This window comes from Solea senegalensis, unplaced genomic scaffold (genome assembly GCF_019176455.1).
Source record: "Solea senegalensis isolate Sse05_10M unplaced genomic scaffold, IFAPA_SoseM_1 scf7180000013226, whole genome shotgun sequence".
NCBI lineage: Eukaryota > Metazoa > Chordata > Actinopteri > Pleuronectiformes > Soleidae > Solea > Solea senegalensis.
Window position 1 is genome coordinate 19,150 of NW_025320780.1, and position 27,712 is coordinate 46,861.

Below are 27,712 nucleotides of genomic sequence, written 5' to 3' on the forward strand. Positions count from 1 at the left end.
TGCCTTTGAATTTCTGTTTGCTTACGTCTACGATATCGGAGTCACTGTAAAAGTGTGTTTGTGTGTGTGTGTGTGTGTGTGACATCACTGATTACAAATTGTACTAAAAATATGTATTATTATGTAACAAAAAGAAAACGTGACGTTGTCGGCAGGATTCGAACCTGCGCGGGGAGACCCCAATGGATTTCTAGTCCATCGCCTTAACCACTCGGCCACGACAACTGATGTACCTATTTATATGGTAAGCATAGTTCTACGTTAATGAATAGCTCGTATATATCAAAAATAATGTTTACTAAACAGCGTTCCTTGTTAAGTTAGTGGTTACACAGTCAATCAGTTTACCTCCTCCTAAACTGTTTTTATTAGATACATGACAGCTGCGTTAAATTTAACTCCCCTCAGGTTTACAGTTTATTCAAAATGACTCATGTTCTATCATCTTCGTATTTCATTTGATAGATGCATGCATTTTCTTTCTCAGTGCAATTCTATTGAATGTTATATGCACACTATGTGTGTGTTTTACAGTTTAAGTGCAATTATCCTGTCCAATAATCCTAATTTTATATATTCATAGCTGTATCTGTGCAGCAAGTGAGTGAGTGTACATGGTCCTTGTTTACATTTTATATTTAAAACAGCATCTTTTTTATATATATTATTTTATTATTTTATTTATATACGTTTTTGTTTTTTTTACACTTGGTTTGACAATGTATGTTTCCCATGTTAATAAAACCCTTTGAAATTGAAAATCAAAAGAGATAGATAAATAATAAAATAAAAATAATATATATGTGAATATGAGAGCGATTAATATACAAAAAGTTGGTATGGCCATGAAGAATGCTTAAAGCACATTTTGTATTTTGGGTGCTCATTAATAAACGAAGCTATGAACTGTAAAAATATATATACTGTATACACTAATAATAAAAAATAATAATAAAGAAAGAACGAATTGAATAATAAATAAACAGTGTACAACGTGAATGTAGTACTCGGTGATTGTGATTCGGCTATTGTTGCTCCGGAGCAGGGAGCAGTGTGACCACGTGACTCGTCTCCAGTGTGAGGAGGGCCTGCTGTTTGTTCAGCCACAGAAGCAGAGCGAGCAGAAGAAAGATGGCGGCTCTAGGCGAACCCAAACGGGACGCCGGGCTAACATTTTGAGCTTTCACACCCGCACAGACTCGGGGGGTTTCGCGGAGTTCCTGTACCGTCTGAACCCCCGTTGCTCCCGCTTCGTTGCGGTACCGGTCTCACTCGCATAGGTGTAGGTGAAAGAAACGCAAAAATAGAGATTGTAATATAACAGCTTTCGTTTATCATGAGAGGGAAAAGAGGCAGGCCGCCTAAATCCCTACCAACGGAGGAGTCGTCCCCAGCTCCGGCCCGGGGCTTACGACCTCGGAGGAATCTAAAGCCCAGGCTGCGGGACAGCGGGGACGAGGAAAGCCCCACGAGAGAGACCACCAAGCCGGCCAAAAAGAAGAGAGGGGGACCGGGCACGGTAACGCGAGGCAGGGGACGAGGTAGAGGCGGCGGTGGAAGAGGAGGCAGAGGGGGTCGTGGAGGAAAACGGACTGCTACGCCCGTAACAGTGGTGTACGACGACCACGAGAGTGACGAGGACGACGATGCTGTCAGTCTGAGATCGGAGGAGGAAGAGTTTATTGAGGAGGAACATCAGTCTGAGGAAGATGAGGCCCTTAAAGAGGAGTCTGATTGCCTTGAAGATGATGTGCTGGACGACGACGTGCAAGAGGAGGAGGAGGAGGTGGAGGATGATGCCAGTTACTGTACAGAGAGTAGCTTTCGGAGCCAGAGCACACACGCCAGCACTCCGGGTAAATAACGCTGTGGTGGCGGTGGCTGCAGTGTGTCAGCGTGCATTGCCTAAGCTGCAAAATACACCAGTAAATGCTGCGGCTGATTGTTTATTATCAGTGCAAGGAGCTGTGTGGTTATTGTTCAAAATGGAGAATGAACACAGGCCGCATTAATTCTGCTGCAGCTGCAGGTGGATTCGTGTATCACCAGCTCACTCCGGCAATGCTACCATATGTCACAACAACGTGTGCACGCCTTTAAACTAATCCACAGTTAAACTCACGCATCTTAAAATATCGTTCACGTCCACTTCAGACGATAAACTAGCTGCTAGCTTGCTAAAGCTAACAGAAAATAGCTATTGATACTTGCTGTCACCCTCAGTGCACACATAGGTGTTATATAATGACAGATATGTGTGTTTACAAATAGCCCCACCACCGGGTTTTCATGTGGTGAATGTGAAACACTTTTTAGTTTATTTAAATTAATTATTCAAGAGAATTAGCCCACTTAGCTCACAGGCTAGCGTGTCTGTCATTAGCAACATTTTATCCCCGCCAACCCTTCAATTCATCACTCCATAACTTATCACATTACTATTGTTAATGTATTTCACTTCGCAACGCCAGCAAATATCCGCCATAATATGCACTTTGACTAAAATGTACATGATTAGCCTGCCGTGCGGCTAATGTTTTCTCTGTTCTTGTAGATCAGGCAGCTCCACTTAGCTGATAATAACATTGAACCGGCACAGCCAAAGAAGCACATGTCGGTGTTTACTACAATACTAGTTTTCACGTTTTGACATTTACAGAGAGGTGTTTTACATTTTGTCACATTAAGTGGTATAATGTCGTTAATAATGCACCAGTAAGAAAGTAATGCATTTCACAATCCTCTAATGTTGGAGTGTTTGATACATAAAGTATAAATGTTGCTCTACAAGACTTTAGGAGAGGAAGGCGCCATTAATAAGATGTTACTGAGAAGAGTTATCACAGTATTCTCACACAGTTCATTGCCACAGATAATCTGACAAAAGGTAGTGCCTTTAATGTTTTCATTTTCGAGGCAGCCTTATGTTGTGAGGGTAGAGAACAGGTTGAGCTGGCCTTGGAAAGATCAAGATACGCTAAAAGGAAGGTTAGTTCTAGTGAGACTGAATGTACATTATGAGGGATGAGGATGCTCAAACATCGATATTTTAATTAACTAATACAATTGCTCTAAAGTAAACAGTCCCTACTTCATGTCTCCTTGACTGGTTGGAAGTTACCTGACTGAATAAGAGGGTTTACAGTGGGATAATAGTGGAGAAAGCTATGTTAAGAGATGCCCCATCCACGTTCAATACCTAGAGTTTATGCATTTTGTTCTCTATATTGTGAATGATTGGAGAAATCCTGCACTTTTAACTTTTCACGGACATTTTTTCTTCAGTTAGAGAGATATCTTGATGTATTACTATATGGTTGTCTTGCAATATTCTGATTATCACAAAAAGAAAAAGGAAATTGAACCGAAATCGCACAACACAATTATGAGGTGTATTGTGATATTTTTGGTATCGTGGACTATGTATCGCGTATGTGTAGTATCGTGAGCTACCCTGTGATTCCCACCCCAAATGAGTGAGTTTGGAGATGGAGGTGAAGATGCTGCAAGTAGTAGAGGTAATGAAAAGTCAAGGAATTTAGTTAGGCCGTGTTCAGCTGAAAGAAACCTGGGACTGTAATGGTGAGAGAGACTGCAGGGAAGGCAGACTGGATGAGAAAGGTTTTAGGAGTCATTTGTGACAGGAATGTCCCACCAATGGTAAAATGGTAAGATATAGTGTTTAAGACAGGAATTAGACCAGTTATAGTGTGAGGACTGGAGACGACACTGTTAATGAAAAGATTCAAAAGAATAAAAAAAAGAATCAAAGTGAGATGGTGGAGAGCAAAGACGTCATTGTTTGTGAATCATGACCATGGACAGGATTAGGAAAGAGCGAATGTGGTAAGGTTTGGTTGTAAGCACAGGGAGGCAAGGTTGAAGTATGAGATGGAGAGTATGTTGGAAGGGCAGTGTTGAGGATGATGCTGCCAGGTACAAGAAATGATAAATAGGTCAGAGAGTAGCTACTTGATGCGACGTGTAAGTTACAGGTATAGAGATGAAGCTACTGTGGTGACACTCTATTGGGAGTAGCTGAAAGAAGAAAATTATGTTCTGTAGCCTATGAATACATGGTTCATGCATATCTTTCCTTAATTTACAGGGAAGAAGAAATTTCGGGCTCCCCGGCCTCGCACTCCCATTCTGGAGGAGAAGGAGATTCCTCCCCTCAAGCTTCCTGACACCTCAGAGGATCTCATGGTGCCTAACGATGAACTGCTCAATGCTACCTCCGTCTATGAGGTGCTACGAAACTTTAGCACAGTGCTGCGTCTCTCCCCCTTCCGCTTTGAGGACTTCTGCGCAGCACTTGTGGGCCAAGAGCAGTGCACTTTAATAGCAGAGACCCATATTTCCCTTTTGAAGGCTATCTTACGTGAGGAGGACTCGTCTAACACTACCTTCGGCCCTGCTGACCTCAAGGACAGTGTCCATTCCACTCTGTACTTTATTGACGGCATGACATGGCCTGAGGTTTTGCGGGCATACTGCGAGAGCGACCAAGAGTACCATCATGTTCTTCCTTGCCTGGAGGTGGATGAGTATCCTTATGGTCCTCTTGAAAGTAAAATTAAGGTGCTGCAGTTCTTGGTGGACCAGTTTCTCACCACCAACCTCGCCCGCGAGGAGCTCATGTCTGACGGTAGCGTGCTGTATGACGATCACTGCCGCGTGTGTCACCGCCTGGGTGACCTGCTGTGCTGTGAGACCTGCACAGCGGTCTATCACCTTGAGTGTGTGAAACCTCCACTGGAGTCGGTTCCAGAGGACGAGTGGCAGTGTGAGATTTGTGTGGCCCACAAGGTGCCTGGTGTCACGGACTGTGTAACAGAGGCACAGAAGAACAGGCCCTACATCCGCCAGGAGCCCATTGGATATGACCGGCACCAGAGGGAATACTGGTTCCTTAACAGAAGGATTATCGTGTAAGTTGGACACTTTGTGTCAAACAAATCAAGATTTCAGTTGAATTATCGCAATGTTTTACAAACTTCGTGCTTCAAATCACATCTCCTCTCAGCAGTTTATCTAAGCATCATTACATCTAATGGGCTTTTCTGTTTTTGGAGCAACTTTGATTATTTGAACATCAAACTGCTAACATATACATTAACATTTCAGTTTTGGGGAAGCATTTCACAGTATAATGATACCAACACTTTAGAACTTTTCTAATTTGAAGATACTTCATATTATAACTTTGAAATGAATGGGATACATTTCAAATTCATTTTTGTTTCAAATAATTATAATTAAAAATAACCGTATTGAGGTTGGGAGCACTGCTCTGTTTGGTGCATCAAGTGCTAACAATGTTTGCTGATTATGTACACATTCCTATAATATAGTTTCAAGGTAATGAAAAAGATTTTGTTGAAAATTCACATTTTAGTAGCTGACTTGTGCTCACTTTTAGTCAGTTAGAGATGTGATTTAGTCATATTAATATTACACAGAAACATTTAATTTTAGAAAGAATTAATACAGATTTTTGAAAATAAAAGGCTCCAGGAAAAATATACAGTATTGATGTGATTTTGGAGAAATTAGTTGCAATATCCTGAGATTTTCCTGGTTGTTCGCTGCAAATTTCAATCCAAATCCAGTGAAACATAACCAGCTGTTGAGTGTTTTGTTGAACTTTGAAGTCTGACGTGACCAGATCCCCCTTTATGCTGTAAACTCAATACAGATCTATACAGTATGCGTGTTCTGTTGTAACCATGCAGTGGTAGAAAAGATGGTAGGATTTTCTCTGCTAAGAGTCTAAGTACCTGTCCTTTTTCTCACCCCTCAGTGAGGAGGATGGGGAGAAGAAGAAGAAAAAGATCTGGTACTACAGCACCAGGGTGCAGCTGGAGGAGCTCATGGAGTGCCTGGACAAAGATTACTGGGAGATGGACCTGTATGCCACTCTGGAGGAGATGAAGGAGGAAGTCCAAGCGCACATGGACATCACAGAGGATCTCACCAACAAAGCCCGTGGAAACAACAAAGCCTACCTCACTGCTGTCAACGGTAAACATGTGACTTTGTCCTCAAACCACAGAAACAGCTTTCAACGTTAAAGAAGTGTGTGTGTCTTCTTCTGATTCTTGTTAATAGGATCGTGGGTTTTCTGATAACATGGGGAGATTGTTCATGTTAACAATCAGTGTGCAATGAATGCATTAATCAGTGCATGTGTGAGTCTCTGTGTGATACTACAGAGGTTCCCCTCAGGCAGCAGTGCTGCTCTGCTATGATGGCAGTTGTAGAGAAATGTCGTGCTGCCTTCTCTTCCTGTTTCGCTCACTGTCAGTCAAATAGCAACTGTTTCCCCCCCCACCTTCCTCCAAGGAATCAAAGTGGTTAGATGATTTTTTTTTTATTTCTTGTTCAACTGTTTCCTTTTCTGATAACAAGCAGCCATGTATGTCTGACTTTGAAACCATTTTCCTATGTGTATGTCATCAAAAAGGGGTTAGGAAAAAGTAGCACAATTTATATTGGGGATGCACCCGGCATTCTTTTAAAAACAGTTCTTTATTCTTCAAATGCCATTGCACAGTTTTTGTTCATTATAAATGATTTATGGTATGACTATTTTTTCATATGCTGCAGCTGCTCAGTGCTGCCTGTACCTTACTTATCTTCATTTGAGCTGGTGAGGATGAAGCTTCTTTGGGCACAGAGAAAATTGTAGTTAGGAAGTTGGGCTCGAACAGTAATTTGTTATTCCATTGCAAAATCCATCACCAACAAGTTGTAAAAGATAGTTTTGTTTTTTTGGGGCACTTTTTAAGCTTTTGTTATTTAACAAGTCAAATATGCATGATATGGAGAGAGAGGACATAAGCACCCAGCAAAGAACCTGGGCCAGACTCAAACTTGCCCTGAATTTCCATCAAGGATTAATGTATTTAATAATAAATGTGAATATTTTCTGGTTTCTTCGCTTCTCCACACCAAAGAAACCAGAGGAAATTAAAACCTCGGTTTGAAGACGTGAATTAGTCAATTTGAGGTTTGACCAAAAAACAATTAATTGATTAATCAAGAAAATGATCCTAATTGTTAGGTGCAGGCTGGTTATGATGCAGAATTTCTCTGTCTTGTCCTTTTTTTTCTTTTTTGTTGGCTTAACTTAATGATGTGGCTTATTTTTGTGTGTAGATGTGATCATTGAGCATTTGAAGGGCAAGCAGGAGGCACAGGACACAAAAAAGCAAGCAGAGGAGGCAAAGAAGGACCCAGAAAGTGGCTTTCCCTCACCAGTGAAAATGACTGAAGATGCTGCAGAGTTCAGCTCACCGCTCGACAGCAGCAGGCAAAAAGACTCCGAGTCTGATCCCCAAGGTAAAAGTGAAGGACTTTTTTTGTGTGTGTGAAAAGAAGCCGTAACCTTTTCATGACTTGCTCTTAAAGGACAGTTCGACTTAGCTTCTGTTTATTTATGTTATACTACAGCAGCGTCCGTTTCCCCCACTGTTGAGGAGCGCAGTGTGTCAGATCCTAACCCTGGCTCAGCCTCTGAGGACTCTGCTGTGCCTAAAACAGAATCCTCTGGGTCAAAGGAGAAAACTGAGCCTGCTCACTTACGGAGTGAGAGCGGGGATGCCCCTCCAGTGGCAAATACAGGTACTAAAAGTCAGACGTTAACAAATGTCCGCTCCACTGTCCCGTCATTATCTTTAACTACATACAGTACTCCCCTCCTGCATATGTTCATCGTTCTGCCCATGCGATAAACATATCCTGTGTTGACAATTGAGTTCCACTTTGAATATATGTTGTTTTATATTCTTTTTCACTGAGAAAAGTCCTGGAGCTTCTCTATAGCCACATTTCCACTACATGTGGTACATTATTGTATGCAGTTATGTGCATTTCCATTCTCAAATGTTTGCAAAGGGTACCAAAATAACTCCATACACTTCCAGGTTTTGGCATCCTTCCATTGGAGTACCATACACAGTGGTGCGGCTTCTGCAGGGCAGAGCTAGACACTCAGAAGTTTGCTAACTGGTCGATTTAGAATCATCATTTAGGTAAAACGGAAGTGTTTTTTCCTAGCCTGCAGACTTCCCTCACACAAAGAGTGTGATTGTCTCGTAATACACAACCACATGCTAAGAAGGAACAACACAGAGTGATGACAATATTGTGCCTTTGTTGTTAAATGTACCAGCTTTTCTGATCCATACATTCAGTAGTGAGAGTCTGGTATTTCCCTGGAGCCACAATGTTGGCCTGTCATTGCTCAGGCTCTCATTGACCATGCACAGTTCAGCCACATACTAGTTTCTTACCTGGTCTCGTGTAAAGGACAGACTTGTTGCTAATTGAATGTGAAGCTTGTTTAGAATGAGAATTGTGTCATCCTAAACAAGCTTGTGTGTTATTCAGTCTTTGCCGAACCTGTCTTGATCTAGAAGTGATTGTTGGTGTTGCCGTTGGCTGGTTTGTGAAATGTTTGTGCATCTCCTCCTTCTCCGTATTTCTTAGTTGGTAGATTGTGTTTCCTTAGCCTCAATGTGTGGAGCACAATGAGTCTATTGCAACATAAATAGAATTTCAGAGAAAACACTTGAAGCTGTGTCCATTAAAGACTCCTCCTTTTTGGTAGGTCATCCAAAAAAATTGAAGCACTTATGCAACAATAAAATGATTGTTATTAGCCTGATCCTTTGCAACTTCCCTGTCACTTTTAATTATCTTCTGTAATTAGAAGTTGATTTTCTGCCAGCTATCATGTTCTACTTGTATGTTAAACTGTTAAACTGTTAAACTGAAGGGGTGGCATTCAGGAAAAAAAAAATTCAGATTCATTTTGTTTTGTAATCTTCTTCTGTCCTGTGCTGTATACCATCTCCTGTGCTCATGGTCTTGAAAAGCACAATTTTGGCACAGTGCTAGCAGCGTCCTTGGCAGCAGCCACCACGCCACGTCTGTCACAACCAGCTCCAATTTATAGGCCTTTTTTGGGTGGGTTCCTGTTCCTCAGACAAAAGGCTCTCTGCCTGGAAGCTCCACCTGCTACTTCGTCAACAAAGAGCCGCATAGTAGGGGTCTGTATATCTGCAGGACTCTCTCCTGTTTTAACTCAACAGCAGAGCTAGAGTCTTGATTTGGCTTTGTAGTGAGTGCACATTCAGCTTGCTCAGGATTTGTCTTGTTTTTCCTGTTCTGTTCAAGCTGAGTTTGGATTGGATTGACAAATCATGTTCTAGTAAACACTCATTTTGGGCCCCACCAAAAGAACATGTTTTACTCTGAGCATCCCTAATATACATTTACACCTGTAATGTATTTATTCTTAGATGGGGATGTGAAAGTAGAGTCCAGCAGTGAGGTTGTGAACCCTGACGACTCGACACAAACCCAAGATCAGCCCCTGCAGCAGTCGTCTCAGCCCGAGGCAAGTAGTGGCACCAGCCAGGATTCTACTTCTGAGAGCATCAGGAAAACAGACTCAGCGGATCTGGCCGATCACTCCTCACAGTCCTCCTTTACCAGCCAGGATGGGACAGGTAAACATTAGACAGGTTACTGTTACATTTACTTATTTTGGAATGTTGGGTTTGTCGTTATACTGACAGTGTCATCTGTCTTCTGAACAACAGATGAGTATAAAGAAAGGATGAAGAGTGATGTCACAGGAGCAACAGGACAGGAATTGAATAACCAAACACCCAGAGGCAACAAGGAGGTGAGAATGGTTGTGAAAAAAGTATCAAGACTTCTTAAGTATTAAGTATAGTATAATATTAAAATCTGGTGCTTAATTTACTAAAGTGAGTGTTTTTATTCCCCGTCATTTATTCAGTCATCACCCGACCTTTCTGATGGCAACTCTCCGCACGTCAGCCTCTTGAAAAGGGAACTGACGGTGAATCTGAACAGCCTGTTCAAACTGGGTCAGGAGGGTAAATACAGAGTCTACCACAATCAGTACAGCACCAACGTCCTGGCCCTGAACAAACATCAGCACCGCGAGGACCACGACAAGAGGCGACACCTGTCCCACAAGTTCAGCCTAACCACAGCGTCCGAGTTCAAATGGAATGGCTCCATCTACGGTTCGCGGAGCCTGACCGTCTCCACCCTGCGTCTCAACATCATCCAGCTGGAAACTAATGTGCCTGGACCATTTATGCATCCTAACTGGGCATCACACAGGTACAACGTCAGGGTCACGTCAAACCCCCATGGAGTTGAACTTGTTTTATAGAAATTAAACAGCCAAATAAAATTAGATTATTCATCGATCGTCAGAGGTGCTAATAGGCCAGGTGTATAATCTCTGGACTGAGCTTGGTGTTGTTCCTGTTACTTCTGGCTGGGATGGCTGTGGGTCAGATAGACCAAGGTGTTTTCAAACTAGAATGCCAGCAGTTTGATGCTCTTGGCTCCTCTGCTCTCTACAAGTCAGTGTGTTATTGGGAAAGACACTTGACCCCAGATTTCTGCTGGTGATTGTGCCGCCAGCGAGTGAAAGGCTGATCAGCTAAACTGCTGTAGAAAATGCTTTCAGCGTCCAGAAAAGCGCAAGCTATTTTCTTTCTTTGTGCTAAATCCTGAGCTAAACCTATGAAGGATAAAAATAAATAATTTTAGTTCTTGCAAAATAAGGACATTTTCGTGTTTGACACAAGAATGGATTGTGATTTTTAGATTAATCATTACTGAAGACCTAGCTGCTGTCTTATCAAACTATTTGACCAGTTGGCTGATCTCGTTTGTTCGTCTGTTATTTTTCCAGGAACAACTGGAACAAAGCAGTACAGATGTGCAGCAAGGCCAGAGAGTTTGCTTTGGCCCTGGCCATACTGGAGTGTGCCATCAAACCAGTTGTCATGCTGTCTGTATGGAAAGATTCTCTGGGACACACAAGGTGAAGGAAGAAAAGTGACAGTTCACCGCACCAGAGTCTTCACTCTGTTACTGCAATACTGCTTGTGTCCCCTGTATCACACTAATGTACTGTGTTTTCTTGCTTCAGGCTACATCGCATGACCTCCATGGAGCGGGAGGATAAGGAAAAGGTGAAAAAGCGAGAGAAAAAACTTGAAGATGAAGAAACGTTGCAGCAGGCCACTTGGGTGAAATACACCATCCCCATCAAACACCAGGTAAAACAGAATGTTGTCGTTTTTTTCCATCTGTTATCGAGCTCCTACTGGGGTCTTAGATGAAATTGTACATTACCCATACTAATATTAACCAATCACTTCTGTTCCTTTGGATTTTATGTTATTTAAAGAGAATGTATGTGATCTCTGAAAGTTTACATTTGCTATTAGAGGAGCTGTTAGTGAGAATGTTTGAATTTGTTTTCAAATTAAGAAGTATTGGTGTGGATATACTGTATCTACATAATAGATTTCTTTTACGCATAGTTTTTCAGATATGATGTACATAAATGTCTTCTCCATGTAGGTGTGGAAACAGAAGGGGGAGGAGTACAGAGTGACTGGATACGGTGGCTGGAGCTGGGTCAGTAAGACGCATGTACCACGTTTTGTTCCAAAGCTACCAGGGAACACAAACGTAAACTACCGCAAAGACCTGGAGGGTAAGGGCTGAACTGGCATCGTTACCCATAAGTGCTTCTTTTATTTTCCTCAGTATATGTTTGTGCTGCTGGCAGATTTGGCTCATATACAAATAAATGTTTTTGCTGTCTTTAAAGCAGCCAAAATGAGAAAGAAAAATGCAGCCGTTTGCACAAATAATCAGAAGAAGTTGACGGAATCGGAGAAGCAAAGTTCAGCAGACGTGGATAAGGAACAAACGTCTCCGAGTGCAGCAACTGAGAACACTTCAACAGAGGAGGACTGCAAACCTCAGCACTCCACGGAGGACGAAAAAGTCACAGAGAAGGAGGAAGTCAAGCAGCAGGAAGAGAAGATGGAAGAGGTTGACCCTTGCCAACAAAGTGTTGCTTCAAGTGATGAGAAAGGTGAGTGGTTGAATTCAATTACATTTATATTTGTGTATTTTCCTCTATGCTTTTTGTGATCAGAGTTCATCATCCATTGATATGTGTGTCTCTTTGTTGTTGATAAAGTTGAACATAAAGGCCTCTCCCTGCCTGCTGTGGAGTCAGTTAAAGAAGAACCAATCCAGAATGTTGAACAAGCCAAGAAGGAGGAGACGTCCGCATCAAAGCCCTACTATGACGTGGTCAATGTCAGCGAGGGCTTTCAGCTGAGGACGGCGTACAAGAAGAAGGTGAAGCCTTCCAAACTGGATGGGCTCTTAGAGCGCAGGGTAAAGCAGTTCACCTTGGAGGAGAAGCAGAGGTTAGAGCGGATGAGACAGGCCACTCTGCAGAACAAAATGGCTGCCACAAAGACTTTTGGAGTTAAAACTGAGGGATCCACGTTAGTCAAACAGCAGCCTGCTGTAACTCCGTGTGTTAAAGCAGAAGAGAAGGAGGAAAGCTTACAGGTGAAGGATCACGTAGTTAAAAAGCTCAACTTTGAGCAGGGGACAGGAGCTGATGTCAAATCAGATTCTACTGCCACCAACCACAGCCAACAGGAGGAGTTAAATGCTGTGCAGGGCAACAGTGAGGAGGCTGTGGTGCACAAGGAGGTGAATGGAAAAATCCTAACAAGCATCCAGCCCAACAGCAAAAGCAATTGTATTTCAGAGGCAATAGAACATAAAGAGAAAACACAGAAGCCGGAGGTGGGTCGAGTGGCAGAGAATGCTAAAAAACGTGGGTTTGAGGAAATGGAGCAGGTCAGCAAGCAGAGTGACACAGAGAGCGTGGAGGTGGACCAAAATAAAACGACTCCAGTGCAGGTGAATGGACAAACTACGGTCACTGATACTGAAAACTCCAACATCAAGTCAGACCCAGACAGTCAAGTCCAAGGTGAGATCAGAGAGCCTGTCAAGTCTCTGATGAATGGAGATGAATGTCACCCACCTCCCCTGAAAGTACCCAAGTTGGAGAACCATGTAGCGGACAAAGGAGTTACTCCAAATAAGAATGAGGATGTGGCCATGAACAATGAGGGGACAATACCTGCAAAGCTTCCATCCTCAAGCCCTACTTGTGTGAATAGTAATAGCACCAACAATAGCGGCAGTAGCAGCGAAGGAATCACTGCTAATACAACCACAGCGGAGTCTCAGAATGTCTCAACAACTGACAGCAGCATCACGACGCCCGATGTGACATGTCAAGCAGTGAGCAGTGCAGTTTCCTCTGTTACCCCTTCCACCACAACCACCCAGCCCAGCGCCCCAGCACCTGCAGCAGTTGTCTCACAGAAGAGCAGGCCTCCTGTCACTGACGCCAAGATGAGCCAGTCTGGTTCAGCCACAGCCAACTCCATGACGATTAGTAAGGAGTACTCCACCAAAGAGCGCGTCAGCCTTCTGAGGTTCTCCAAATCAAGGAAGGCGCGCTCAGGCACCGCCCTGCCATCCTACCGTAAATTTGTCACCAAGAGCAGCAAGAAGAGTATCTTTGTCCTGCCGAATGACGACCTGAAGAGGCTGGCAAGGAGGGCAGGCTTTAGAGAGGTGCCCACCTTCAACTACAACGCCAAGCCGGCTCTGGATATATGGCCCTACCCTTCACCTCGGCCTACTTTTGGGATCACATGGAGGTTTGTATCATATTAAAACCTTTTAGGGGGTAAAAATAGTTTTTTGTTTTCAGTTGTTAGTTATTTCAGATCAGACATGAATGAATATCAACATTACTTTCCATCACTGTTGGTGTCCATTAACACAAGAGTATGTAAGCGGGATTTAGATATACAAAAAACATAAAGGTAAATTGTGTTTAAAGAATAAATACTGCGGTTCAAATACGTAGTTCTGATTTGTGTAACTGATGCATTCAGGTACCGTCTCCAGACAGTGAGGTCACTGGCAGGGGTCAGCCTGATGCTGAGGCTGCTGTGGGGCTGCCTAAGATGGGACGACATGGCTGTTAAACCTTCCTCTGCTGTCGGGACGACTCGGAAAGGTGAGGAAATGCCGAGCACATCTTCTCAACCTGTACTCATCTTTCACTTACTTTGGACTCATCTTTTCCACACACATTTTTTCTGTTTCAGTTCAAATGTGCATCTTCACTTGCTTCTGTCACTGCTTCTGTCAGATAATTGCATTAATATATTTGATTCTTATCAAAGAAACCAGCGACACTGACGTCACCACAACAGAGATTATAAAACGGCGAGATGTGGGACCATTCGGCATCCGCTCAGAATACTGCATCAGGAAGATCATTTGTCCTCTTGGGAACAAAGACACTCCCAAAGGTAAAAGATTGGTCAGAACATATTTAGGATGCTTACATTAAGACAGCATAAAACAAATGTGCTTTTTCCGTCTATGTACGAGTAGAAACCCCGACTCCACAGAGGAAAGGCCTGCGCTCAAGTGCCTTGAGGCCCAAGAAGCATGAGCCAGCCAAGCTGACTGGGCCCATCGCTGTGGAGACATGGGTAGCTGAAGAGGAGCTGGAATTGTGGGAGATCAGGGCCTTTTCAGAGCGGTAAGAAACAGCTTCTTCCAGCCTGCTGCCCCTAACTGAACACTGAATTCTTCACTTCATGAACTGACTCAACTAAATTTGGGGTTACAGGATTGAGAGGGAGAAGACACAGGGTACGGATTCCTCAAAGACGGGCAGTAATTTGAAGACGGTAGAGGAAGTCAAGTCTCACTTGGAGAGTCAGTTGAAACAGGCCAGAATGGCGGCCCAGCAGGTCTGTGTTCTCACTTTCTATTTCCAGTTAAGGTGTTTGCAATGCAAATAAACATTGAACTCTGATGAATTTCCAAATGTCTTCACTATTCACATCAAGTGTTCTATGACGTAAAGAATATCTTCAAGGACCAGAAAAAAGACTTGCTCCATAGACATCAACGATGACCTGTTGTGCAGTCATTTTACTGGAAGGAAAATTGCAATTAATTTCTGGATAAACCCAAAACTGAAGTAGAGAGAAGTGTTGCTATGTTTAGGAGCTGAAACTTTGCCACTTCACAACTTCAGGGTAGACTTATATAATGAGTCTTTCAGGCAGTTTTTGATTTGAGCAAGGTCCCAGTTGATTTGAATATTTTAAGTATCAACAACAATACAGTGCTGATTGGTTGGATGTGTACCCATCAGAAACTAAATCAATTTAAACATTTAAACCCTGTGTTGGGTTAAGTTCAGTAAAGCCACTATATGTTGATGGGTCACCACACTCCATTTTCAAGAAAAAAAAAATGCTTTTAATTTAGAAACGTCTGGAGCAGCAGAGACCGACTGTTTCCACCATGGCACCGACCACCACCTCAGCCAGCTCTCCCAGCACCCTGACAACCACAGGCCAAAGGCCGGGTCAAGTCACACCCGGAACCAAGATGGTCCTTGCCTCCAAACTGGGCTCTCCAGTCTCCTTCCAGCAAGACAAGAACTTCCACCAGTCATTCGCTTCCTGGGTCAAGCAGGGTCAGCCCAGCACTACCAGCACCAACAGCAGCAGCAGCTCAGGTAAGCAAGACAAATACGAGGAGCAAGGATCATAAACACATTTGAAATCCATCAATTTCTGCGGGAAATGGGTAGATTTCGTCATAACGGCCACTTTAAAAAACCTTTGTTTCATAGCCACGTTTGTAAAAAAGTCAATACGCTGAATGATATTTCACCCTTTTCTTTTCCGTCTGCTTTTTTTTTTTAGTTAGGAAATGTAAATCATTGGTTTTCCAAACTAACTTTGTGACTCATAGTGTCCTCCTTCAAGTTTTAAACTAGATCGTTTTTCGTGTGTCCTTCATATTCCAAATGGGATTTGTGAGAGCATGTGTTTAATCACAAACATGACATCATAAGATTTGCTGTGTTGACTTAAACATTCCGGTGGAAACCACAGCTGCAGACTGGCATTTGTGGTTTGCTCTCGTTGGGTATGCATGACTACAGGTGGCATGGTGTGTCTTGCAGCCTCCTCTGGCTCGGTGGCCACCGTGGCTACTAGCGTCGCCACCTCAGAGCAAACCTTCCAGATCGCTGGCAGCCCAGTGACTGTGGCTGCTCAGGTCCTTGCCGCCAAACTTCCACTGCCCGCTAACAGCAAGATTGTTGCGCTCAACATGCCCACTACCCAAGGAGGTACGGAGCACATGAGTCATCCATTTCCGCTCGTTTGGTTTACATTTGTCAAAATGGATGAAAGTGTCATGTGAGAGGCAGAAGTCTGCGTTGTGATCAGTATAGAGCATGGATCTTTCCATATTGCTTTAAGTGAGCTTCTATTGCCGAAAGTCTGCTTGCTTTTTTTCTTAAATATTTTGTTTTATTTTCAATATCCAAGTTGTACTCAACTACTGTTATCCTTATGAGACCAATGCCCAACAGCTTTTTAGGTCGAGATTCCAAAGCTCCCCCTACACACACACACACACACACACACACACAGTGCATGATTTGCCACATTACATCCTTGACATGTATTACTTGTAGTACTTACTTGTTTCACCTCCACCTCATGTAACTGTTCTTATCAACAGGTGGCCAACAGAAAATCCTGAGCATTTTCCCATCTGGGCCTCCGGCAAACCTTAGGACCTACAGCACACTGCATCCTACGACTGGCAACATCAACCTCAGAGCATCCACCTCGGCTTCAACTACTCCGCAACAACAGGTTGACCTCCCTTTCCTTTTTAGTTGTTAATTCTTAACTGAATTGATAACTCAATAATTACATTTTTGGTTTGTTTGTTCCAGGTCAGTACAGCTGGAGCGCAAATGCAGCCTTGCACTACGCCAAACCAGTCATCCACACTTTCTACCTCTGTGGGGACAACAATGGCCAGAAGTCCAGTTATGGCTCAGCAAGGTATTCTGTCCAACTGGTCATTTATATTCCCAAATGGATGTCGTCAGCCTCTGTGGCTTGTGCCTTGTGAATGAACATAAACAATTAACTCTATCCTTTCACCTGATCCAGGCCAACCTCAGCAGGCTGTGAGTCAGATCGGCCACGGGCAGCCTGCAGCCACCGGGGTGCCTGGTTCTACGCCTGTGCCGACAGCAGCAGCTCAGAGAGCTGTGGCTCCAGCACCATCACCCCTTGCAGCCACCACAGCTCCTGGACAGCCTCAGCCTCCTGCAGCTCCCAGCCAGACCAACAGACCACAGCAGGGTCAAGTCAAACTAACTCTGGCACAGCTCATGCAGCTGACACAGAGCGCTCAGGTAAGGGTTACCTTTCGTTTTCTTCTTTAGTCATTAAATGAAATATATTTATTATAATTATAATATTAATTATAAACCCACACATTATAATATAATTAAAATGTGTGTTTTCTTTTATTCTGGTCTCAAATACCTGATACACTAATGATAATATCTGTGGTAGCTGAAGAACAAACACCTTTTGTTTGCAACTCCACAGGGTGGAAACCCAGGTCTGACAGTGGTGATTCAGGGTCAGGGTCAGACCCAGGGGCAACTGCAAATCATCCCACAGGGTGTCACAGTTATTCCTGGCCCTGGCCAGCAGCTAATGCAGGCAGCCATGCCTAATGGCCAGGTTCAGCGCTTCCTCTTCTCTCCCCTGCCTCCAACCTCATTAGCTTCAACTTCAGCACCCAATGCTGCATCCCCTACTAAGCCTGCCCTACCTCAAACCCAAATGTCAATTCCAGCTCAAGCCAGAACCACTGCACAGGTCCAGACAACTCCCTCAGCTTTAGCCCAAACTCAAATGTCAGCCCCTCTACCTGTCCCTACACAAATGCCAAGTTTGGGCCCCATCTCAGCCTCACTTCCCGGGCAAACCCAGATTGCAGCTCCTGCTCCAGCACAGGCTGCAGCCCACACCTCAATGCAAACACAGGTTTCAACTGCTACTCCACCATCGATCCCTACACAATCTCAAATATCTGCTCCGATACCTGCCCTAACTCATGCTACGGTCCAGGACTCCACACAGGTGTTCACCTCCACACCAGCCACCATCCCCACACAACACCAAATGGCTGGATCTGTGCCTGTCCCAGCTTTGACTCAGAAATTCTTCACCTCCACCCCAGCACAAAGCAAAGCTGAAGTCTCCACCCTTACCACAGGTTCATTCCCTGCACCAACCCAAACTGCAATGTCACCACCTGTCCCAGGACAAGTCGCACCACAGCCCCAGCTCCAAGTGCAAGCCTTCCACCCTTCCTTTTGCTCAACCTCTCCGCCTGTCCAGATGCATGTCACTGCCCCTTCCCCTACTGTAGTCCCTGTCTCAGTCAAGGCAAGCCAAGTCGCTGCAATAGCATCTACTACTAACCCAGCCCAAATGCAAGCTTCCCTCTCTCTTCCCTCTGCTGTCCCAGTACCAACCCCTGCCCTTGCTCCCGTCTCTGCTCCCGTCATAGCTGTTGTGTCCACCCAAATGGCCGTCCTGCCTCCAGCTAAAGCTCTGACCCAAATTCAAGCCACGGCTCCAGTTCCCCTCCATGCTGCTGTGGCCAGTGCTGTTGTCACACCGGTCACAGCCACCTCGACCACACCATCAGTGCCAGGTAAAAGACTCATCACAATACCATCATGTTTGATGATTCTGGCTTGTATAATAAAACTTTTTATATAGTGTTTGTTATTAAGGACATCTGTTTGGTTTTCCCTCTTGTAGCTCTGATAGAACAGAAGGCAGCTCAGCCCCAGGTTTGGATGCCAGTGTCATCTCAAGCTCAGACTCCAGTCCAACCAGCTCAGCAAGCTGCAGCTCCTGTTCAGACACCTGCGCTGGCCCCAGTACCTGCCTCTGCCCCCGCATCAGTGTCCACACACTCACCTGTTACCCCTCTGCCTCAAGCATCTCTCACTCCTCAGTCCCAAGCACAAGTCCAGCATCCTACTGTTGTGTCCATGCAGCAGGTGACTCAAATGCCAGTCACAGCAGTGCAGGTTCATATGAAGGCATTACCAGTCTCCTCTGTTGTGACGACTGTGAGACCAGCCCAGCCTCAGCTCCATCCCCAAACCAGTATTCAACAACAACCGCAGCCCCAAGCCCAAGTTCATGCACAGATTCAGGTCCAGCCCTTTGGCCAAGTTCAGCAGATACCACACTCTCAGACTCAAGCCCATCTTCAGGCCAAAGCACAAGCCCAAATTCACCCACAGGTCCAAGTTCAGTTTCAGCCGTGTGCACTCCAAACCCAAGGACAGCCCCTTACTCAAATCCGACCTCAGGTGCAGTTTCAGTCCCAAAACCAAATCTTGCCCCAGGTTCAACTCCCAACTCAGTCCCAACTCCAACCACAGGTTCAGCCCCAGTACCTCCCACAGGTACAAGCTTCATTTCAATCACAGACGCAAACCCAAGCCCAGACTCAGCTACAGCCCCAGGTCCAGTCACAGCCTCAGGTTCAATCTCAGGCCCAAAACCAACTCCATCACCAAGTTCAGGTCCAGTCCCACCAACAGAACCAAATTCAACCTCAGGCCCTGCAGCAACCCCAGGTCCAAACACAAGTCCAAACCCAGCCCCAGTTTCAAGTCCAGTCACCACTGCAGACACAGGTACAGCAACAGCTCCAAGTGCAATCTCAACCACAGCAGACGCAGGTGCAGCAACAGCTTCAAGTTCAATCCCAACCCCAAGTCCAAGCTAAACTTCAAGTCCACTTCCAGCAGCAGAACCAGAATCAAGTTCAAACACAGCCTCAGCTTCAGGTCCAGTCTCCAATCAGACATCAGCTGATCACTGTTCCCGGCCTGCAACAGCCAGTCCAGCTACTTTCAGCCCTGCCACCTCATGTTGCTGCCCAGATCCAAGCCCAGATCCAAGCTCAGGCACAGCAGCAGGGCGGCACAGTACCACAACAAATCAAACTGCAGCTGCCAATCCAGATCCAGCAGACGGGGGGTCAGATTCAGGCCCACCAAATCCAGAATATGGTGACCATACAGGCAACAGCAAGTGTCCAAGAGCAGCTTCAGAGGATGCAGCAACAACAACAGCAGCAGCAGCAGCAGCAGCAACAACAGCAACAACAACAACAGCAGCAACAGCAGCAACAACAACAACAAAAACCGCAGCAACAACAACAGCCAAAGAAGAAGAAACATCACGAGACTAAAAGGGAACAGAAGGAACAGAATTTACAGGCTGTTAGTCCTGGGGAGGGCCTCCAAAAGCAGGTGTGACACAGATTTATTCCCTCCAACATCCAGGCAGGTACTAAAATATTACAGCGTAAATATTGATCCGTGTGTGTTTGTGTTGCTGTTTTCAGGTGTTAGTGAAGCAGAACACTACAGCGGAGCAGCTGAAGCAGAGGAAGAGCCTCGCTGCAGCTGAGCGGGAGGAGAATCAGAGGTTTGAATCGCTGACAAATATCAATGTATCCTGTGTTTCTGCACACTTGACATCCATTTGTTTCTCCAAAGCTGTAGAATGTCCAAATGGCCCCTTAATACGTCTAACACCCTCCTGTCTCCTGTCCTCAGAATGATTGTGTGCAACCAGGTGATGAAGTTCATTCTTGACAAGATTGAGAAGGACGAGAAGCAGGCAGCTAAGAAGAGAAAGAAGGAGGAGGTGGTGGAGCAGAAGCGCTCCAAGCAGAATGCAACCAAGCTGACTGCGCTGCTTTACAAGCACAAAGAACAGCTGAAGGCTGAGATCCTGAAGAAGAGGGCCCTGCTGGACAAGGAGCTGCAGCTCCAAGTACAGGTTAGCACATGTTCCGCCCTTCACTACACTGGCCACCTGTTGAGTTTATGAGTTGAAAAATGAGTAAGAATTGTTCTTCTGTGTTTCTCAGGAGGAGCTGAAGCGGGACATTGTGAGACTGCAGAAGGAAAAGGAGAAGGCAAGAGTTGCTATCACACAAGCTGCTGCAGCCACAGTCAAAGCGGCGGCGGCGGCCTCGGCCTCCCACTCGTCCCATCCTACTCACTCCACACATTCCTCTCACAGTACCACCCACACGGTGACCTCGCCGTCTCCCTCCTCCCATAAACGCAAGAGAGACGAGGAGAGAGACAAGGACAGAGTGAGAGAACGGGACAGGCACCATGACAAAGACAAGAAACGGGACCGGGACAAGGACAAAGACAAGGACAGAGACAGATACAGAGATAAAGACAGAGACCACAATCAAGAGAAGGAGAGAAACCGAGAGAGAGACAAACATCGGGACAGAGACCGAGACAAGGACAGAGATCGAGACAGAGAGAAGGACACAGATCCCAGCTCGTTAAAACACAAGAAGAAGAAGAAGCTCTCCTCTACCTCAAAGGATCACAAGAAGGACAGCAAACTGTACTGTGTCTGCAAAACCCCCTATGACGAGTCAAAGTAAGCGCCCATCGCAACATGTCATGCAGACTGATTTCACTCAGACACAATTCTTAATTGTAATTTCCCTCCCAGGTTTTACATAGGGTGCGACCTTTGCTCCAACTGGTTCCACGGCGCGTGTGTCGGCATCACGGAGAAGGAAGCCAAGAAGCTGGAGGACTTTGTGTGTAATGACTGTAAGCGTGGCCAGGAGGGAGGCAGCCACGAGGAACTCTACTGCATCTGCCGGACTCCATATGACGAATCACAGTACGACTCCTCGCACACACAAACTAACTGTCATCACATCACATCGAGCGTGTTCATCGAGCGTTAAAAGGTCCCAGTGTGTAAGAGTTAGTGACATCTAATGGTGAGACTTCAGATTTTTACAAACAAAAGGACTCCTCCACTCACCCCTCTCTTTCCCGAGAGGAACCGTTGTGAACTACGGTGGCCTTAACATGACAGAAAGGATGTCATTCGTCCTTGTTGGCATAGTAATGTTCTGCTTCAAAATGGGAAATACATGCTCTGGCTAATTATTGCTTTTGGGCTGTGGTGCGAGATGGCGACCTCTGTAAATCAAGCCCTAATGCCTGATGTACATTTAGAGTAGGGCTATGAAAACAGAAGCATGTTTTTATTTTAAAGGAAATACACACTTATTCAAACATATGTTAATGTTAAATGTTTAACACTGGACCTCAAACTCTTGTCAGATTAAAGCTAATAATCAAACCCTAGAAAACGCACAAAGGCACAGGAACTCTAAGGTCTAATTTTTCATAGTTTGCTTTTATACTTAAACATATGCACACTTAACTACGATGCATCATGTTTCTTTGTCACCCTGCAGGTTTTACATAGGTTGCGACCGCTGCCAGAACTGGTACCACGGGCGCTGCGTGGGCATCCTACAGAGCGAGGCCACGCACATCGACGTGTACGTGTGTCCGCAGTGTCAGTCGACGGAAGACGCCATGACCGTCCTCACACCTCTCACTGACAAGGACTATGAGGGGTTGAAAAGAATATTACGCTCGTTACAGGTATGAGACCGTTGTGTGGTTTAACTCGATGTTGTGTCAAAACTTGTGTCACTGAGATGTGTGAGTGAATTGATTTAGTTTGACTCTAGAAGAGTGTCTGCTTGTCAAGTGTGAGGATTTGCGGATTTTATATTTTACATAACATATGTTTATATTTTGCGGGTCAGAAAAACGTTATTAAAAAGACATTTTTCATCATTTATAAATAGTAAAACGGCGCCCATTCCCTCACGTTTCTTATCCAAACAATCTCAATCTCTGATTGGACGGCCTTTCCCGCAGAAGTACTGAGGGGCTACCGTAATGACAAGTATATGCTTTCCGGTATCCATCCAGCCATCTTTATCCTCCACATGAGGATCGCAGGGCGGTGCTGTGTCAATTTCAGCAGACATAGGGCGAGAGGCGGAGTCACACCCTGGACAGATCTCCAGACCTTACTTTTTGAATTTTCTCAATATCACAAACGGTCGTACGTAAGAAGTACGCACGCCAAATCCTGTCGGCGATGACAGGACGGTCTCACAAGGATTAACGTAGGACGTTGGAAGTGTGTAATTTGCTACTATGTTGCCACGGCGACCTGAATACAGGTCAAATGAAGGATAAGGTATGTCTCCACGGATTTCTCCTTGTGAGAGGCAGCACATTTCTACTAATATCTTTTACGATTACTTCCAAGTCTGACGCCTGTCAAGCGAACCGTTACAGGACAGTTACGTGATTTTCCTTGAATTAATAGAGATACGAGCAGAGATGCATCACAGCGAGTTAAGAAGTTGGCTGTGATCGATGTAGAGATGAACTGCAGTGCCGCATGACCACAGCACAGTCTCTCTCTCTCTCTCATCAGCATCTCTTAGCTGTCTGTGGTGCCATATTTTTGCATTCATAATTTAGTCCTTTTTTTGCGTGTGTGTGTGTGTGTCGGCGTGAGTTTAGTATTAATGACACTGTTGCTACTCAGGTGATGTGTAAAATATGGGGATAAGAGTGACAGATTCTGGCTCGGCAGAAAGGTGCTCATTAAAACTTCACTATTGTCTGCTTTTACTTTACTGATGGAAAAGTATAGCTTTCCAAACGAAGCAGTAATAAATAAATAAAAACTGTTGAATTTGAAGTGCAGTAAAGAATATGTCTGAAATATCAGACTCTGACTGACCCTCTGACTCATCCTCTCTCACCCAAACAGTCTCATAAAATGGCGTGGCCTTTCCTTGAACCAGTGGATCCGCATGACGCACCTGATTATTATCGTGTGATCAAGGAGCCAATGGGTAAGAACGAGTGATAGCCGGTGTTCGTGAGTCTCTGCGTAAGACAATAAATAAATAAATACACACGGTGACATTTGTTGACATGTTCTTCTCACACATCTGTCCCTCGCAGACTTTTCCACGATGGAGACCCGTCTGCAGAGGCGACATTACCACAAGCTCACCGAGTTTGTGGCCGACGTGACCAAAATCTTTGACAACTGCCGCTATTACAACCCCAATGACACGCCGTTCTTTCAGTGTGCCGAGGTGCTGGAAGCCTTCTTTGTACAGAAGCTCAAAGGTTTCAAAGCGAGCAGGTAAGTCGAGTCGAAACAACTGAACACTGAACTCGAGGTCCGCAGGTTTCTCTCTCTCCTCCTCTCCAGTGATGTGAACCTGTGACTCAGGCCACGCTGGCTCTCTCGTCAGTTTCATCTGTGCTTTTATTCAGTTTGATCGTGTGCTGACCATTCACTTGTTACTTTGTCTGTTGCACTGGCATGTTTGTAGTGAAGGTATTTGGCAGTAGAATGTGCTTTACTCATAGATGCCAGTCTAAGTGGTTCTCGGTGTTGCTTGGCTGCACTAAAACTTGCAGAGCTGACAACCGTTAAGACATTGTGGCCGTTTTGAGACATGACGTCCAGACGTGGGACCCAGAGTAGGGCTGGGTATTGATAATAAATGTTCAGTACAGTATCCATATCTGTACTTTGACACCAGTTCCCCAATGATACTTTTTCTACACTCATTTTATAATGACACATAAGTGTTGGCCTTCTTAAAGGCAAACACGGAGCAACTTTGCTCTCATAGTTGTGTTTTGTGTTTATTAAAGAGCTCAGTCTCTGCTCATAACTTCCTGCACAGACACAAATGAGATTGAAGGTCGACTCATACATTTCTGAATGTGCGTGGTGAACGAGGGTCCGTACAGAGGGAAATCACCCTCCGTTTTTCCTTGTTCGGGTACTGGTGGACTCGCATGACTTCATACATAGTTTCCATAGTAACCGTGCCATGATATTTACGACACAATGACCCTGTGGCGTGTTTGGGACGGCACATATTTTTTTTGCGTTTCCATTTGCAGTGGTACCAGAATAACTGGCCCCAAGTGTTCCATTTTTTTCAGTATCCTTCCCTTTGGGGGTACCAGAGTAATGATACGCTACCAGTGGAGCTAGACCCACAATATAAACTCGTTCCAAACTGTACCGTACTGTACCATGATGGAAACCCAGCCCTAACTCCTCAGGAGTTCAATATCCAGCCCTGTTCTGAACATGTTTTGAATCAGTTTTCCAGAGGATTGTCTGGGTCTGACAGAACAGCAGCAGAATCTCTGCTGTCATGTCCAATCAATCCCTCCTCCAGGGTCCGGAGTTCAGTGCACGTCTGAAAGCGTCTTAATTCCAATGTCTTAACAAGACCGTAGCGCCGTGTTACGTCTGTATTTTGTGTCACCTCACATTTGTGTCTCTTCACTTTTTGCTGCATGCCTTTTGATTTATGCCATCCCATTTTCTTCTGTCTTGCAGATTGTCAGATTCTTAAGTGGGCCAGTCTAGCTGGAGTCTGGACTGGATGCTGGGGTTTCTAGTAATAATGTCATGGAAACCCTCTGCTTTCAGAAAATTAATAAGGAAAAAAAAAAAAAAGACAACACAATAACACACATCTGAACAACTAATGTGCTTTTATTTAAATGTTACAATTGACCATTTTGTTTTTTGTTTTTTTCAATAACACCATTTGGTAATCATTAAAAAAAAATGGCAGCCATGTTGACAAATTGAATTTAAGGGCACGCGCTCTTCAAAACAGAAGATCGGCCTTTTTGAACAATCCATCACGGTAGTCGAGTTTGTTGTCAGTGAGATTTTAAATGCATTATACTTCTAAACTTGTATTTATTTTCTGTTCCACATTGAAGTTGAATTGGACGTGCTGAGAGTGTTGAACTTCACAGATATAGGACTATATAAAGGTGCATATTTTATTATGAAGATATATTTATGAGAACCTTTTGTATGTTACTCCCCCCAGAGGTTTGATTTAGCTGGTCGTTACAGCAATTGTCTTGACTGTACATTAGTTTTATCATGTACAAACGGTTGTAATATATCTGACTTTGAATGTGTGGATGTTTTAAATAATGATGAAACAAAACCGTTTTAGAGAGTATTTGTGTTGGAGACCAAATGTACGACAAAGAGAGAGGAATTGGACCTACACTCTTTCACTTCAAAATGTAACCTCAGTCAGTTCTTCAGTCAATAAAGGGATTTGCGTGTAAATGACACCGACACATGGCTGCATGACCCCCCACCCCCCCCGTCTCTGTTGTCTCTTTGTCTGTCTCTGAAGATGTCACAGCAATAATAAAGTCAAATGTGAAGGGCTCTCTTTCCCCTCTCTCCACGTTCTGTAGGTCTCATAACAACAAGCTACAGTCTTCGTCAGCCTCTTAGAAAGCGGCGCACATTGCTCAAAACAAAATGCACTTACCAAGAATATGGCTTTTTCTGAACTGTAACTCTGTGACGGACTCTGCCTCACTCTCTCCGTGTGTGTGTGTGTGGGATCTGCTCCTCTGGCTACTTTCATGGCACCGTTTCAGACGGGGCCGCCCTCTGCCCATTTCAGATCTAAGGGACCTTTTTTTTGGACCTTGTTGTCAGTGGGACTGCGCTGTGAAGCGTGAACAATTGAGGCATTTCAGAAGAAAGTTTACCTCGGAGAAAAGACTCTTAAAGGAGCTCTCATGTTTCCATTGTACTTTATTTTTTGATCTCAATCTCTATATTTTATTATTATTATTATTTTCATTCTCGTTGATCTCTCAGGCCATCCTTGTGGTCATCATGTCCAAGAAATGGGTAACTGAATACTGACTGTACAATGTTTCGCTGAGCATCATGCATCAAGAGTTTTGTGTCTAAATTCACAGTGGAACATCATCTCTTCTCCCATTTCCACTCGTCGCGTAGTCTGAAGGGGCATGAAAGGCCGTCGTACTACAGTAGTCTGCTTGGTTAAATTTCTATAACCTACTGAAAGTATGGTAATAAGCTATTGTAAATGAAACGCTCCGCAGTAGTGATTGACTGACTGAGAAGGATGAGATTGTGTATTTGAAGGTTCCTGCCCTGTTTGTAAAAAAAAACAAAACAATTTGTCAGATTTTGACCTTGATTTTCTTTTCTCTTTTTGTATTACAGCGGAAGAAATATTGATGTATATGGAACTTAATAAAAATGTAAATACTGATTTCATCCCCTCTTGTAAATGATATGTAGAGACACCTCCACCAAACATTTAAGAAGTTAACGTGTAAGAATTATAAAATATTGATGGGACAGTGTGTTTGTGTAAAGAGGAAAAGTTCTTTTATTCAGACTATTTGGGATGATTTGAATTTTATGAATATTTTTTTCATCAACTGGTGACCTGTCCAGGGTGTGACCACGCCTTTTGCCCTATGTCAGCTGGGATTGGCACCAGCAACCCTTATGTGGAGGGTAAAGTGGTAAAAGATGAGTTAATGAATGGATGAATATTTGTTTTATTTGCCAGACATTTCAGATATCACTGTGTGCTTTTGTCTGACATTGAATCTCAACTGATCATTGAAAATGCAAATTAACCATTAATAACAAAATAATAATAAATGGTGCTTTTTTATATATTTATAAATGTTTATTCTAGAAGATATTTAAATATGTCCAGTTTTTTTTTAAGTTTGGAACTTAGGGTGGAGTGAGATTTGGGGGGGATTGAGTGGGGGTTGATGCTGCAGCTCTAAACTTCAATCAAAGTACAACATGTGAACATCATATCTGCAAAGGCTGACTTTGATCAAGTGAAGCAAAACAAAATAAGAGCGCTTTTCAGTGCAGAAAGTACAGGCGAGGTCTGACACCATCTGTGCCATTTGAATTTTCTCATGTATAAAACCACTTATTTTACTGGTGTGAGAAGCTGAGATGCCACTGTCAGCCCGATGCCCTGGACTCCCCTCAGCAAGCTGTCGTGCGTAAACGGCACAATCACTGGCTCGTGCGTAAATTGATAATACAGGAATGCCGTT

At 44.2% G+C, this 27,712-nt stretch overlaps 1 protein-coding gene and 1 non-coding gene across 3 annotated transcripts; one reads left to right on the top strand and one right to left on the bottom strand.

Annotated features, from left to right (window-relative positions):
* Positions 1–143: 143 nt before the first annotated feature.
* Positions 144–225, bottom strand: trnas-aga. The gene has a single exon. It is a non-coding gene; the product is annotated as a tRNA-Ser (tRNA).
* Positions 226–1,081: 856 nt separating this feature from the next.
* On the top strand, positions 1,082–26,892 carry LOC122760211 (nucleosome-remodeling factor subunit BPTF-like). 2 transcript variants are annotated; one of them, XM_044015302.1, is made up of 31 exons: positions 1,082–1,856; positions 4,109–4,931; positions 5,804–6,024; positions 7,162–7,344; positions 7,456–7,626; positions 9,309–9,518; positions 9,612–9,697; positions 9,815–10,167; positions 10,751–10,882; positions 10,991–11,120; positions 11,428–11,563; positions 11,681–11,950; positions 12,059–13,616; positions 13,857–13,981; positions 14,151–14,279; positions 14,365–14,515; positions 14,606–14,729; positions 15,256–15,508; positions 16,528–16,664; positions 16,748–16,859; positions 16,971–17,218; positions 17,418–18,537; positions 18,648–20,161; positions 20,257–20,339; positions 20,471–20,696; positions 20,788–21,323; positions 21,399–21,575; positions 22,165–22,357; positions 23,553–23,637; positions 23,750–23,936; positions 26,054–26,892. In XM_044015302.1, exons 1-31 carry the CDS (start codon positions 1,337–1,339, stop codon positions 26,091–26,093), a joined length of 10,233 nt encoding a protein of 3,410 aa, XP_043871237.1. In that variant the 5' UTR covers positions 1,082–1,336; the 3' UTR covers positions 26,094–26,892. The 2 variants fall into 2 exon arrangements, with proteins under 2 accessions (XP_043871237.1, XP_043871238.1); XM_044015303.1 differs by having other exon boundaries at positions 11,684–11,950.
* The last annotated feature ends 820 nt before the right edge of the window (positions 26,893–27,712 follow it).

What these genes read in the sequence shown, in the direction of transcription:
- LOC122760211 (XM_044015302.1), top strand. Translation starts at nt 1,337, where the DNA reads ATGAGAGGGAAAAGAGGCAGGCCGCCTAAATCCCTACCAACGGAGGAG. An exon ending in CCATCCCCATCAAACACCAG is followed by an intron (nt 11,121 to 11,427) that starts GTAAAACAGAAT and finishes TTCTCCATGTAG; the next exon opens with GTGTGGAAACAGAAGGGGGA. An exon ending in CAACTACTCCGCAACAACAG is followed by an intron (nt 16,665 to 16,747) that starts GTTGACCTCCCT and finishes TGTTTGTTCCAG; the next exon opens with GTCAGTACAGCTGGAGCGCA.